The following is a 12,722-nucleotide window of genomic DNA, read 5'->3' as shown; positions in this document are numbered from 1 at the left end:
GCGGGAGGCTTGTCCGCAGCTGGCACAGGGCTGCTTTGGGGAGATGCGCGCTAAAATGCTGTGCAGCTTCGCTCCTGCTTCCCCAGTGAGTGGAGCCATGGAAAAACTTCAAACTGCCATAAATTACTTCACCCTCTGATGACGAAGGGTGCAGCAAACGGGAGGGGAGGCCACGGGAGCCCCCAAGAAATCCAGAGAGGAGCGCGGGATGGGGAAAGGCGCCCGTGCGGTTGCAGCGCCGTACCTCACCTCGCAGGGAATTTTTCCGTACCCCCACACGTGAGGATTTTGGTGGCGGGCAGGCAGGGCGAGTGGTCTGGTGTCACCGGCGCCAGCCAGAGACGTGCCGCTGGCCGCAGGCTGGAGCTTGGCGCAGGGAGGAGTTCCCGAGCCAAGGAGGGAGCGGGAGCAGGATTTCCTCCTGCGGCAAGCCAGGGCTGGTCACGGCTCCAGCATTGCTCACCCCACCTCGTCTGTCCGGACCAGGCGGCCGCACCGACGCATCCGAGCCCGGTGCTGGGGCCGGGGGGGTTGGCAGCATCCCTGCCCCCCCGCCGGCAGCAGGGCCGGGTCGGGTCGCTGGCGAGGGCAGCTGATGGCAGTTGGTCGCTGCCACGTGTCGGAGCGTGACAACCCCCCGAACGAGGTCACGGGCAGCAGAAAACGTCTCCCAACGCTGCCGGGGTGGGGAGCTGGGGCTCCCCTGCAGGGTGGGGGCTCCCCTTGGGCATCCCATACGGGGCAAGGGCTCCTCTCTGGGGTCCTATATGGGGCAGGGGCTCCCCTCTGGGACAGCGCTTCCCCTGTGGGGTCCCCTGTGGGGCAGAGACTCCCTTCTGGGGTCCCCTATGGGGCAGGGCTTCCCCTACGGGGTCCCCCTAGGGCAGGGGTGCCCGTGGAGCGGGGGTTCCCCGGCAGGACGAGGGCTGCCGAGGGGGCCGCTTTCCCCCCGGGCAGGGGACGCCCGCGCCCCGGCGCCGCCCGCCGCCGCGTCACTTCCCCGGCCTGGTCCTTTAACGTGTGACGGTGCGTGACGTCACCGCCGGCCCGTGTTTACAGCTGCCTGCGGAACGGGGAGATACAAACTACCGGCACCGGGCACCGGCAGCACCGCCGGGATCCAGCACCGGGCAGCGGCAGCAGAACCGGACACCGCCTGCGGACACCGGCACCGCCACCGGGACCCGGCTCCTCCGCCCGCGCCGCCCCCGGGGCTCTCCCGGCAGCGCCCGCCCGGATCGGCACCAGGGTCAGCGCCGGTCCGGGGGACCCGCACCGGCCCCGGCCCCGGCAGCGGGGCTCGCCATGGGGCTGCGTGCCGGGGCGCGCCCCGGCTGACCCTTCCCGTCCCGTCCCGTCCCGTCCCGTCCCGTCCCGCCCCGGCGGACCTTGGCCGGCCGGAGAGCGGAGCGGCTCGGAGCGGCGCGGCGCGGCGCGGCCGGGGATGCTGGCGGGATGCCGGGCACCGGGGCGGCCGTGCTGGCCTGGGCGCTGCTGGCCTGGGCGCTGCTGGCCCTGCCGCCCGCCCTGCCCCAGCCCCGCGGCCGCCGGCGGGTGGAGGAGAAGGAGGCCCGCTTCAACACCACCTACGCCGACTGGGTGGACGCCGACCTGCTCAACATCTACGCCTTCAACCACAGCGTCCGCAGGAACAGGGTGAGCCGGCGGGGCGGCCGGACCGGACCGTGCCCGCTGTCCCCACGGGTTCCCCTTCGCTCGGGGTCCCCTGGAGCCGGGGCTTTGGGGCGCGTGGTGGGGGAAACGGTGGCGGCCCGCGGTCCCCGCGGCGGGGAGGCATCCTCTGCCACGAAGGCTGAGCAAAGTCCAGCAGCCGGGGATGAGCCCACGGCAGCCGGTCCTGCCCGGCCAACGCCTTGCCTTCCCGCTCTCCCCGCAGACGGAGGGGGTGCGGGTGTCGGTGAACGTCCTCTCCGACCACAAGGACTTGCCCGTCCTCTTCGTAGTGAGGCAGAAGGAGGCGGTGGTCTCCTTCCAGGTGCCGCTCATCCTCCGGGGCCTGTGAGTACCGGCGGGACGGGTGCTGTCCCCCTGCCCGGCTGAGGTGCGGGGGTCCCGGCGGGCAGGGCTGGGGGGGCGGCGGGCGCAGCACAGCTTGGCGGGCGCTCTGCCGGCCCAGGTACCAGCGGAAGTACGCGTACCAGGAGGTGAGCCGCACGCTCTGCCAGCCCCAGACCAAGGCGGAGGTAGAGACCCAGCACTTCTACGTGGACGTCTCCACGCTGTCCCTCAACGCCTCCTACCAGCTGCGGGTCACCCACGTGGAGAACTTCGTGCTGCGGTGAGGGGAGTCCCACAACCCGGTCCCTGTCCCTGCCTGCCCGCTGCCTGCCAGGGCTGCCTGCTGGGACCGCGGGCTCCCCTCACCAGCCATCGTCTTTCCCGTGCTCCCTGCAGGACCAACGAAAGGTTCGGCTTCAATGCCACGGCAGCCCAGCCGCAGGTGAGGAGGAGCTGGCGTGGCGTGGCGTGGGAGAGGGCCTGTGCCCAGGGAGGAGAGCATGGCCACGGTGGCACCAACGGGCCCTTTGTCCCCCCCAGTATTTCAAGTATGAGTTCCCCGAGGGAGTGGACTCGGTGATCGTGAAGGTGACCTCGGCCATGGCCTTCCCCTGCTCCGTCATCTCCATCCAGGACATCCTGGTAGGTTTGGGCAGTGGGGCCTCCAGTCTGCGTGACCCGTGATGCCCGACGGGTCTGACGGCCCCTCCGCCCCCGCAGTGCCCTGTCTATGACTTGGACAACAACGTGGCCTTCATCGGGATGTACCAGACCATGACAAAGAAGGCGGCCATCACAGTGCAGGTAGCAGAGGTTGTCGCTCTGGGGTGGCCCCGAGCCCCCTGGGGAGCCCTGGCTGCACGGGGCGGCACGGGAGCCCCCCCACCTGTGCTCCGCTGACCCCCATCTCTTGCCCCCCTGGGACGGCTGCCGCAGAAGAAGGATTTCCCCAGCAACAGCTTCTATGTGGTGGTGGTGGTGAAGACGGAGGACGAGGCGTGCGGGGGGGCTCTGCCCTACTACCCCCTCTCCAAAAATGCCTCCCCAGGTACGCCCGGGGGGGAACAACGCTGAGGATAGGGAGAAGAGCAGCATCCACAGAGGGCTGAGCCCCCGAGCCAGGCAGAGGAGTGGGGAAGGGCAGCACAGCTCCCCTCCCAGCCGGGCGGCGGGGCTGATCCAACCCCTGTGCCTTCTTCCAGATGAACCCGTGGATCAGCACAACCGGCAGAAGATGCTGGAGGTGACGGTGTCGCCCGCCATAACCTGTAAGCCTGGGGGGGGCCGTTCGGGGCTGAGGGGTGCTGGGCTCCGCAGGGGTCTCCACGGCAGGTCCCTGGGGTGGCCGCTCCCCCTGAGGGCTTGTCCCGGCTCTGCGCAGCGGAAGCCTATGTGAGCAGCGTGCTCTTCTGCCTGGGCATCTTCCTCTCCTTCTACGTCCTCACGCTGCTCATCGCCTGCTGGGAGAACTGCCGGTGAGTTCCCAGGCGTCGCTGTCCCGGCCACCTGGTCCCCTCCGGGCGCTGAGCCCCTGGGTGCCATGTCATCCTGCCCCTGTCCCCGGCACAGGGTGCTGTGCCCCCTCGCCCGTGGGTGCTGTCACGGCGCCGCTCACGGCTGCTTCCCTCGGCAGGCAGCAGAAGAGGAAGGGGCTCCTGGCAGCCATGGACTCGCCCAGCCTGGACACAGGTGAGGGGCTGGAGGCAGCAGCCGGTGGCAGCGGCACGCAGAGGGGTCTGCTGGAGGTTCCCGGTTATTTTGCCCTCTTGAGCCTGTGGCAAAGCCCTCCGTTCTGCAGAAGGTCCTCACTGTCCCCCTGAGCCCTGCTTGTCCCCCAGCTCCCTGGGGACAAACCCCGATGTCGGGGGGACAGGGACATCCCGGGGCTCAGGCTTCACCGCTCTGGGGCTGGCAGGGCTGCGCTGGGGCTTGGGCGTCTCACCAAGTCTGTCTCTTTCTTTCCATGGCTTTCCGGGACTCCCAGCATCTCTACTGGGTAGGTGCCAGCGTCTGCTCTGTCCTCGGCTGCGAGCAAGCTCCCGTGCCAGGGCAGGGGCACTGCTCTGTGCCAAATGGCCACGTGGCCCCGGGCCGGGGGTGCCGTGGGCGGCTGCTGCCGGCTGACGGTGACCCTCCTGTCTCGCAGGGCACACCCGCAGCATCCCGGACTCCTTCCTGGGCCATCATCCCTACGACAGCTATGGTTACGGCTCCTTTGGTGAGTGCTGTGCACCCTCCCCTCCCCTCGCCTCCCTGCCCGTCAGCAGGCAGCCATGCCCACCCGGTCTGGCCATCCTCATCCTTGCAGGGAACGGTTCCTCTGGCAGCGCTGAGGGCGTCACGGACAGCATGGGCTCCACGGAGGTCCCCTACGGCTACGCGGGTGAGTCCCAGGGCAGCGGTGCGGTGGCTGGCACGGCCGCAGCCCTGCGGAGCCAGCATGCCTGGGCAGCGCCGGGCTGCCCGGACGGTGCTGTGCCGCCGGCAGCATCCTGGCTCTGCCCCTCTCCATCTCCCCGGATCCCGGGTGGCCAGCCCCTCTGTGCAAACCTGCGGCGGGGTGTCCATCGGTGCGGGTGGGACAGACAGACGCCGGGGAACCCTCCCCGGGGCTCGGCCCCGCTTTTGCTCCAGTAACTCTCACTTTCCTTTGAAGGCCAGGAGCAGTTCAAGCGGCGCACGTCCTCCACCCCGATGAGGCCGCTGAGCATTGCCATGGGTAGATGCTGGTACCGGGCAGGGACGGGCCAATCAAGCCAAAATCTGCCCTGCCCCAAGCTTGTGCCCGGGGCGCTGAGCACCTCTGCTCCCTCCTCCCTCCCTCCCTCGGAGCAAGGGCAGCCACCCAGCAGCCCCCCTCCGCAGGCAAGGCAGCGCCCGAGGGGCTGCAGGGCAGGGGGAGGACATCGTCCTCCCGGCCCCCAGCCGTCCCCAGCTCGGCGGAACCCCAGGGGACCGGGGCATGGGACGATGCTGCCCGTGCGGGTGCAGCCAGCGCGTGTCCCCGGGGCAGGGGCAGCGCAGGGGTCTGCACGGAGCTGGAGCCTGTCCCTGATGTGACTTGGGGAGGAAGTGGCTGAGTGGTTAATTGGGGGTGATTGGGGTCCCGTGGGGGGGGCGCCGAGGGGGGCTCAGCTGGGTGGCTCTGCTGACGGCCCCGGCTCGGCCGCAGGGGAGCGGTCGCTAGAGAACGTGGCCAGCCGGCCGCGCCTGGACTCGCTCAGCTCCGTTGAGGAGGACGACTACGACACGCTGGCCGACATCGACTACGACAAGAACGTCATCCGCACCAAGGTGCGCCCCGCCCCACGCCCCAGACCCCCCTGCCGGCTGCTCCCCACCAGCCAGGGCGAGCCCCTCCACCTGCCTCTCCTTCCAGAAATACCTCTGCGTGGCCGACCTGGCCCGCAAGGACAAGCGGGTGCTGCGGAAGAAGTACCAGATCTACTTCTGGTGAGTGGGGGTAGCGGGGATGGGAGGGACAGAGCAGTGTCCTGACCCGGAGCGGGCGGCAGGGACCCCCTGACACCCCTGTGCCTCTGCCAGGAACATTGCCACCATCGCTGTCTTCTACGCCCTCCCTGTCATCCAGCTCGTCATTACCTACCAGACGGTAAGCGTGTCCACGGCGGCAGCCATTGGGGCTCGTGGGAGCTCTGGGGGTCCCCAGCTGTGCTCCCCAGCCATGATGGGGACATGCCTGCACCCCGGCTGTCCCGCTGTGTCCCCACATCCCACCGTCTCCTGCACGTGCAGGTGGTGAATGTCACCGGCAACCAGGACATCTGCTACTACAACTTTCTGTGTGCCCACCCGTTGGGGAACCTCAGGTGGGTTATGGGGGTCCCCATGCCCTGGGCAGGGCTGCAGTGGGGCCCCGGTGCCCCGGGGAGGGAGAGGGGTCCGCAGCTCCCACAGTCCGGACATCCCCCTCCCGCAGCGCCTTCAACAACATCCTCAGCAACCTGGGCTACGTGCTGCTGGGCTTGCTCTTCCTGCTCATCATCCTGCAGCGAGAGATCAACTACAACCGGGCGCTCATGCGCAATGACGCCCACGCCCTGGTAAGGGATGGGCGGCTGCCGGGCTGCATGCCCGAGGGGGATGGTCCTCAGTTGCCCAGGACCCCCGCTTCCCCTCCCCTCTCGCCCCCCCAGGAGTGCGGCATCCCCAAGCACTTCGGGCTTTTCTATGCCATGGGCACCGCCCTCATGATGGAGGGGCTGCTCAGCGCCTGCTACCACGTCTGCCCCAACTACACCAACTTCCAGTTCGGTGAGTGCCCCCCGGCCCCCCGCTGCCTGCCTCGGGGCCATCCCCGCCCCGCTGACCGCTGCCCCCTCCCCGCAGACACCTCCTTCATGTACATGATCGCGGGGCTCTGCATGCTGAAGCTCTACCAGAAGCGCCACCCGGACATCAATGCCAGCGCCTACAGTGCCTACGCCTGCCTGGCCCTCGTCATCTTCTTCTCCGTCGTCGGTGTGGTGAGTACAGTGGGTGCCGGCGGAGGGGGGGGCCCGGCTGGTCACCCCCGCTGCCCGCCACCCCGCTTGCCCCACAGGTCTTCGGGAAGGGGAACACGGCCTTCTGGATCGTCTTCTCCGTCATCCACATCGTGGCCACGCTGCTGCTGAGCACCCAGCTCTACTACATGGGGCGCTGGAAGCTGGGTGAGGCGGGGGGCACCGCGGCGATCCAGGCACGTGGGGGGCAGTGTGGCGGCACCCCCGCAGTATGATCTCTCCTCTCCCTGCAGACTCGGGCATCCTGCGCAGGATCCTGCACGTGCTGTACACGGACTGCGTCCGGCAGTGCAGCGGGCCCATGTACGTGGTGAGTGCTGGCGCCGCGGCTTGTGGCACTGGGGTCCCCTGGCTCTGCGGAGACCCTGCCTGGCAGCGCTCCCCCCTGCCAGCCCCTCACAGCCCCCCTCGCCCTTTGCAGGATCGAATGGTGCTCTTGGTCATGGGAAACATCATCAACTGGTCGCTGTAAGTCAGGAGCCGGGCACATGCCAGACCCCGCTTCTCCCAGCCCGGCCGGCGCTCCCCTTCCTGGCTGCCACCCCCACCCCACTCCCGCAGCACGGCCCCCCTGGCTGCGGTCCCCACTGCTGGGGCTGGGCTGAGGACTGCAGCTCATGACAGCCGTGAGCCGAGCACGGCAGGTCCCCCCATAGCTGCGGCGGCCTCGGTGTCCCCATGCGCTGCCCGATCTGCCAGGGATGCCAGGATGCCTTGGGGACAGTGGGTGGGGGGACGTACCAGGCTGCACTGACCCTGCTGCCTGTCCCCTGCCTCCCCAGCGCTGCCTACGGCCTCATTGTCCGCCCCAATGACTTTGCTTCCTACCTGCTGGCCATCGGCATCTGCAACCTCCTCCTCTACTTTGCCTTCTACATCATCATGAAGGTGCGAGCCAAGCCCCCTGCCCGGCTGTGCGGGCACTGCGTGCCCAGTGGGGAGGGCAGGGCAGGGACGGGCACCCCTGCCAGCTCCTGCCTGCACATTGACCCTGGCCTCTCCCACAGCTCCGCAGCGGCGAGCGCATCAAGCTCATCCCCTTGCTCTGCATCATCGGCACCTCGGTGGTCTGGGGCTTTGCCCTCTTCTTCTTCTTCCAGGGGCTCAGCACCTGGCAGGTGAGTGGGAGGGCGGCACAGCACGGCACGGCAGGGCAGGGCAGGTGGGGTGGCCACAGGCCGGTGCGGTGACGGCTAGCCCTGTCCCCGACAGAAAACGCCGGCCGAGTCCCGGGAGCACAACCGCGACTGCATCCTGCTCGACTTCTTTGACGATCACGACATCTGGCACTTCCTCTCCTCCATCGCCATGTTCGGCTCCTTCCTGGTAGGTGTTGGCTGCCACCGGCACGGCTGCCCGCTGCCCCCGGCCTCCCCGGCTCACCACGGCCCCGCTCCCCTCGCTCCGCAGGTGCTGCTGACGCTGGACGATGACCTGGACTGTGTCCAGCGGGACAAGATCTACGTCTTCTAGGGGCCGCCAGCCGCCCACTGCCCTGGGATCGTGCCAAACGCCCGGCCACAGCCCCCCGGGAGTGGGGACCTGTCAGGGTCACGCGTGCCCCTGGGGAGGGATGCCCATGCTGCGGGTCCCGCCAGCCGCTCCGTCCCCCTCCCCGCACAGCCTGGGGGTCTCGGTGCGCCTCCTCCCTGCCGGCCGGGTCCCTCCCTGCCGCTACGTGCCCGTCGTAGCCAAAAATGGGGCTGGGGGGCCTCCGGGGCACCCGTCCTCGGTGGCAAGCGACACTGGAAAATGTGCTGCTGCTGCTGCTGCTCCGCGTCTGTGCACCCGCGGTGTGAGGGGCCGGGGCGAGCGTCGTGCCAACGGCCCCGTGGCCCCCCGAGCACACGGGTGTGGGTCTCTCTTCAGTGCCTGAGTCGTACGGGTGGGCGGTGGGGTGTGTGCGTCCACGGTGGCGGCGGCGTGGCAGGAGGCCCCACTCGCGTTTCCTTCAGCGTGCCAGGGGGGTGCCGGCCGCTGCGTGGTCCCCCCCCCCCGTCGTCGCTCCCCACCAGGGGTCTCCGTGTGTTCTCCGCGCGTGGGTCTGCTGGGAAGGGACTCGCATTAAAGTGTCTGCACTTTGCCCGCGCCTGCCGCCTCCTGCCTGGGCAGCGGGAGCCCCCGGGGGTCCCGGGGGTCCCCGGGCTCTGCCCTGCCGGGCTGCCGCCGGGTGTCAGCCGTGCTCTGCTGCGGCGCCGGCTCCTCCTTCCCACCGGGACTGGGGCAGAGGGAAGATGCCGCGGGGGCCGGGCAGCGCTGCTGGCGCCCTCCTGTCCCGGAGCCCTCCTGCCCCGGAGCCCCCCTGTGCGGCACGGGGGCTGCTGGGGGGGGGGGGGGGTGTCCGGGGGTGCGGGGGGGGCTGGCAGCCCCAGGGAGGGTAGGGATGCTCGGGGAGGTCCCGCCTCACGGGCGGCGAGGGTCCCGGGGGGGGCCGGGGCTCCCCTCGGCATCCCGGCCCGGTGCCCCGGCCCACCCGAGCGGGGCAGAGCGCGTCCCGGGGACGGCGGCGGTTCGGCCGGGCGCGATGCCCGCGGGATGCCCGCAGCATCCGTGGGGTGCGGGTGCCGCCCGGGCCGCCGGGCCCCCTCAGCAGCCCCGCGGGGAGCCCCGCTCGGCCGCCCCCGCTGCCCGGCGGTGAGCGCACGGGGAAACCAGCCATGAAGTCAGGGCAGAAACCCTCAGCGGCTGCGGCGGCCGGGCGAGCTCCTGGCTATAAAAGGACTTTGCTCCAGCAGCCCCCGGCCCCGCTTCCTCCCTGCCCCCGAAGCGGCCGGGGCGGAGGCACGCGGGGAATGCTCGGCCGCGGGCCCGAGCCGCCGATTTTCGGAGTCTTTCCCCAAATATGGTGCCTGGGCCGGAGCCGGGCTGCGCTGCGGGGCTGGCGCGCCCCGGGAGGAAGGGCCGGGGGGGGGGGGCTGGCCCCCGGGCTGCGCTGACATCACTGTCCCGGCGCCGGGCTTTTAGCACAGGGCCAGCCTCCTAACTGTGCAGTGCGCTGGCTCCCGCGCAGAGCATCACCCCTCGCCTCCGTGAGCAGCCGCTTGTAAGTCCTGCTGCGGGGCGGGGGGGTGGGTGGGGGGAGAGCGGGGAGGGTGCCCGGGGCGGGGGTGCCAGCGCCTGGCACCGGGGTGCTGTTCCCCGGGACGAGGACGCTGCGCCTGGGACGGCGATGCTGCACCCGGGGCTGCGATCCCGCTCCCGGGATGGGGATCCTACTCCTCCGACCGGGACGCCCGCCTCGGCGGGGACGGGAGATGGGCACGGGGCTGGCGGGTCCGGGGGCAGCTGGTGGCCAGCAGGCACTGCCCGGTGGCCGAGGGAGCCGTGACCAGCGAGGCTGGGGTCTGCATGCGGTTCTCCCATGCCGGGCTGGGCCAGGGCACAGGGCGCTGAGTGGCCGAGGCACGGACCAGAGCCGGCTGTGGCGTTGCTGGATGTGCCCAGTGGTGCTCGGGATCTGGGCACAGGCCGCCTGCGAGGCTCGTGGGGTACCGCTGCAGAAACCACAGAGCTCCCGGGGTACCCCTGCATCGCCAGCAGCAAATGGAGTCAGCATCCTCTGCTGCACCGAGCTGTGCCCAGTCTCAGAGCCTGTCCTGTAGGAGCCGGGGTGCATCTGCCTGGTGGTTTGGGGCGAGCCAGCCCGGGGCAGGGCGTGGGTGCAGGGACCGGGCACACGGCTCCTTGGGGACACAGCTCCAGCACTCGTGGCTTAATGCCAAGCAGGGAGCTGTGCAAGGAGGAGCGAAGCCAGCTCTGCCGAGGGCTTGGCTGCTGGCTCCCACCGCCTCGCCCTCCTGGCACTGTCCCTGGCATCCCCCGGCCCTGCCCGCAGCCAGCTACCTGCCCTCTCTGCCTGCAGCATGCCCTTACAAGGGCACGGCCACGGCTCCCACCGCCGCCCTGCCTTGCCCGTGCTCCTCCCTGGCACCACGACCTGCTGCACTGAGGCTCCCCGTCGCAAAACGGCCACCCTACCTCAGCATGGCGTGGCCACCCTGCTGCGCCATGGCCACTGTGCCGTGCCACGGCCACCCAGCCCTGCCGTGGCCACCCGGCCACCCAGACCCCTCTGCTTCTGCAGCCCTGGCAGGGGCCACACGGCAGCTCTGTCTGGAGGGCACGGCCACGCCGAGGATGTTCACGCCAATCAGGAGCTGGCGGATGGCTGAGCAGGCAGGGGACCGGGATGAGGCTGCTCTCCTGCACAGCCTGAGCTGGGGAGCAGGGACAAGGCTCCTCTGCTGGGACGGGAACCATCTGTCCAGGCAGGCTGGGGGGTCCCAGCCACACACTCACCTCCAAACGTGCCCAGGCGGAGCTCAAGGGCTGTTGCGTGGCAAGGGAAGAGATGGGAGGAGGGCACGTCCCCACTGCACCTAGGCGGGAGGTGGATGCCTTGGGGCACTGGGGTGTCTGCAGGGTGCCCGGACAGGGGGACAGCATCTCCGCAGCCTGACGGTCCCCGTCCCGCCGCCAGGTCTCCCACCCACCGCAGACATGGCAAACAAGGGCCCGGCGTATGGCATGAGCAGGGACGTCCAGTCCAAGATCGAGAAGAAGTACGATGATGAGCTGGAGGACCGGCTGGTGGAGTGGATCGTGGCACAGTGCGGGGCCGCGGTGGGTCGTCCTGAGCGGGGCCGCCTGGGCTTCCAGGTCTGGCTGAAGAACGGCATCGTAAGTGGAGGGCCGGGTGCCCGCCATGCCCGCTGGCCCCAGGGCTGGGCGGGCGGCCAGTGGGGAGCTCCACAGCCGGTGGTGTGTGCGGTGCAGTGAGCCCAGCCTCTCCTCTGCCGGCAGGTCCTCAGCAGGCTGGTGAACAGCCTCTACCCCGACGGCTCCAAGCCCGTCAAGATCCCCGACACCCCCCCCACCATGGTCTTCAAGCAGATGGAGCAGATCGCCCAGTTCCTCAAGGCGGCCGAGGACTACGGCGTGGTCAAGACGGACGTGTTCCAGACCGTCGACCTCTTTGAAGGTGTGGGTGGGCGGGTGGGGGACAGCCGGGGCCGGGAGGCTGGGGCTGCCGCACCGTGCCCATCCTCACGCCCGTCTGCCCCTTGGTAGCCAAGGACATGGCGGCAGTGCAGAGGACGCTGATGGCCCTGGGGAGCCTGGCGGTCACCAAGAACGATGGGAACTACCATGGGGACCCCAACTGGTTCATGAAGTAAGTGGGGGAGCATGGCCCCAGGCGTGGGGGGGACCCCCAGCCCTGTGGCCGCCTGGAGCAGGCTCTTCCCACTTTTTCCACATGGCCGTGGGATGCCAAGCTTTCGGCTGGGAAGTAACAGTGGCTGGGGACCCCCCTGGGGAATGGGCGCTGCTGGGCACCCCAGGTCTGGGGATGAGGGTCCGGCCACATGGGGGGGGCGCGGGTGCCACGTGACCTCTCCCTCCACCCCGCAGGAAAGCGCAGGAGCACAAGAGGGAGTTCACTGAGAGCCAGCTGAAGGAGGGCAAGAACGTCATCGGCTTACAGATGGGGAGCAACAAGGGGGCGTCACAGGCGGGGATGAGCTATGGCCGGCCCCGGCAGATCATCAGCTAGGCAGCCCCCCTCGCCGCCCCCAGCCCTCCCGCTGCCGGGAGAGCAGCCCCAGCCGGGACCTCCGTCTTTGCTCCCCCTGGCCCAGTGCGCCGCAGCTGCCTGAACGCCAGCGGCCGCCACTGCCCCTCACCAATTGGTATTTATTGAAAAGAAAACGCCAGCCAGCCCAAACGACCCTTCAGCGCATCCAACGGTAGCACGCGCCCAACCGCAGCCCCCGCGCGCGGCGATGCACCCAGCCTTGGCGACGCACCCAGCCTCGGGGATGCCGGGGCAGCCCCGCCACGCTCGCACCGTGTCCCGGGCAGCCTCTCCCCTCCGGCCTCGCACGTCCCCGCCGCACCCCCGCGAGCCCCGCCGCCAGCTGGTCCTGCCCCTGCCGCGCTCGCCGGCACCCGCGGGTGCCCCGTCACCTTCCCTGGGATGGCGGGTGGGAAGGGCGCGCGCCCCGGTCCCCGGAGCTACCCCGCCTGCCCGCAGCCCCGCACGAGCCCCGCGCCACCGCCGCAGAGATCCTTGTGAATGGGGAGAAAAGGAAATTGGCCTCGGTTTTGTACTTCGTTTTTGTCAAAATTAAAAGGTTATTCATCTAGCATGGCCTGACGAGGTTTCCTCCCGCTCGC

General features: G+C 69.9%; 2 protein-coding genes across 7 annotated transcripts; both read left to right on the top strand.

Annotated features, from left to right (window-relative positions):
• Window positions 1-1,030: 1,030 nt before the first annotated feature.
• On the top strand, window positions 1,031-8,676 carry SIDT2 (SID1 transmembrane family member 2). 6 transcript variants are annotated; one of them, XM_054803315.1, is made up of 28 exons: window positions 1,031-1,656; window positions 1,898-2,019; window positions 2,138-2,299; window positions 2,416-2,461; window positions 2,560-2,661; window positions 2,740-2,823; window positions 2,956-3,067; window positions 3,222-3,287; window positions 3,401-3,494; window positions 3,653-3,708; window positions 4,004-4,015; window positions 4,166-4,237; window positions 4,328-4,402; window positions 4,676-4,738; window positions 5,192-5,313; window positions 5,399-5,472; window positions 5,566-5,632; window positions 5,776-5,849; window positions 5,960-6,083; window positions 6,177-6,294; window positions 6,370-6,506; window positions 6,584-6,692; window positions 6,779-6,855; window positions 6,967-7,013; window positions 7,328-7,433; window positions 7,553-7,663; window positions 7,758-7,871; window positions 7,956-8,665. In XM_054803315.1, exons 1-28 carry the CDS (start codon window positions 1,456-1,458, stop codon window positions 8,016-8,018), a joined length of 2,610 nt encoding a protein of 869 aa, XP_054659290.1. In that variant the 5' UTR covers window positions 1,031-1,455; the 3' UTR covers window positions 8,019-8,665. The 6 variants fall into 6 exon arrangements, 5 of the variants coding, with proteins under 5 accessions (XP_054659290.1, XP_054659288.1, XP_054659291.1 ...); XR_008574097.1 differs by lacking the exon at window positions 7,956-8,665 and having other exon boundaries at window positions 6,779-6,848; window positions 7,758-7,784; XM_054803313.1 differs by having other exon boundaries at window positions 4,166-4,402; window positions 7,956-8,676.
• A 786-nt stretch (window positions 8,677-9,462) lies between these two features.
• Window positions 9,463-12,691, top strand: TAGLN (transgelin). The gene is made up of 5 exons (XM_054802997.1): window positions 9,463-9,588; window positions 11,026-11,225; window positions 11,349-11,526; window positions 11,616-11,718; window positions 11,958-12,691. The coding sequence occupies exons 2-5, from the start codon at window positions 11,046-11,048 to the stop codon at window positions 12,097-12,099; spliced, it is 603 nt and encodes a 200-aa protein (XP_054658972.1). The 5' UTR covers window positions 9,463-9,588; window positions 11,026-11,045; the 3' UTR covers window positions 12,100-12,691.
• The last annotated feature ends 31 nt before the right edge of the window (window positions 12,692-12,722 follow it).

The sequence above is a fragment of the Grus americana genome, chromosome 24 (assembly GCF_028858705.1).
Source record: "Grus americana isolate bGruAme1 chromosome 24, bGruAme1.mat, whole genome shotgun sequence".
NCBI lineage: Eukaryota > Metazoa > Chordata > Aves > Gruiformes > Gruidae > Grus > Grus americana.
The sequence above is the reverse complement of the archived record's forward strand: the minus strand, read 5'-3'. Positions and strand labels throughout refer to the sequence as shown.

What these genes read in the sequence shown, in the direction of transcription:
- SIDT2 (XM_054803313.1), top strand. Translation starts at nt 1,456, where the DNA reads ATGCCGGGCACCGGGGCGGCCGTGCTGGCCTGGGCGCTGCTGGCCTGG. An exon ending in CCACGGCAGCCCAGCCGCAG is followed by an intron (nt 2,462 to 2,559) that starts GTGAGGAGGAGC and finishes TGTCCCCCCCAG; the next exon opens with TATTTCAAGTATGAGTTCCC. An exon ending in CTACACCAACTTCCAGTTCG is followed by an intron (nt 6,295 to 6,369) that starts GTGAGTGCCCCC and finishes CCCTCCCCGCAG; the next exon opens with ACACCTCCTTCATGTACATG.
- TAGLN (XM_054802997.1), top strand. Translation starts at nt 11,046, where the DNA reads ATGGCAAACAAGGGCCCGGCGTATGGCATGAGCAGGGACGTCCAGTCC. An exon ending in TCTGGCTGAAGAACGGCATC is followed by an intron (nt 11,226 to 11,348) that starts GTAAGTGGAGGG and finishes CTCTGCCGGCAG; the next exon opens with GTCCTCAGCAGGCTGGTGAA. An exon ending in GACCGTCGACCTCTTTGAAG is followed by an intron (nt 11,527 to 11,615) that starts GTGTGGGTGGGC and finishes GCCCCTTGGTAG; the next exon opens with CCAAGGACATGGCGGCAGTG.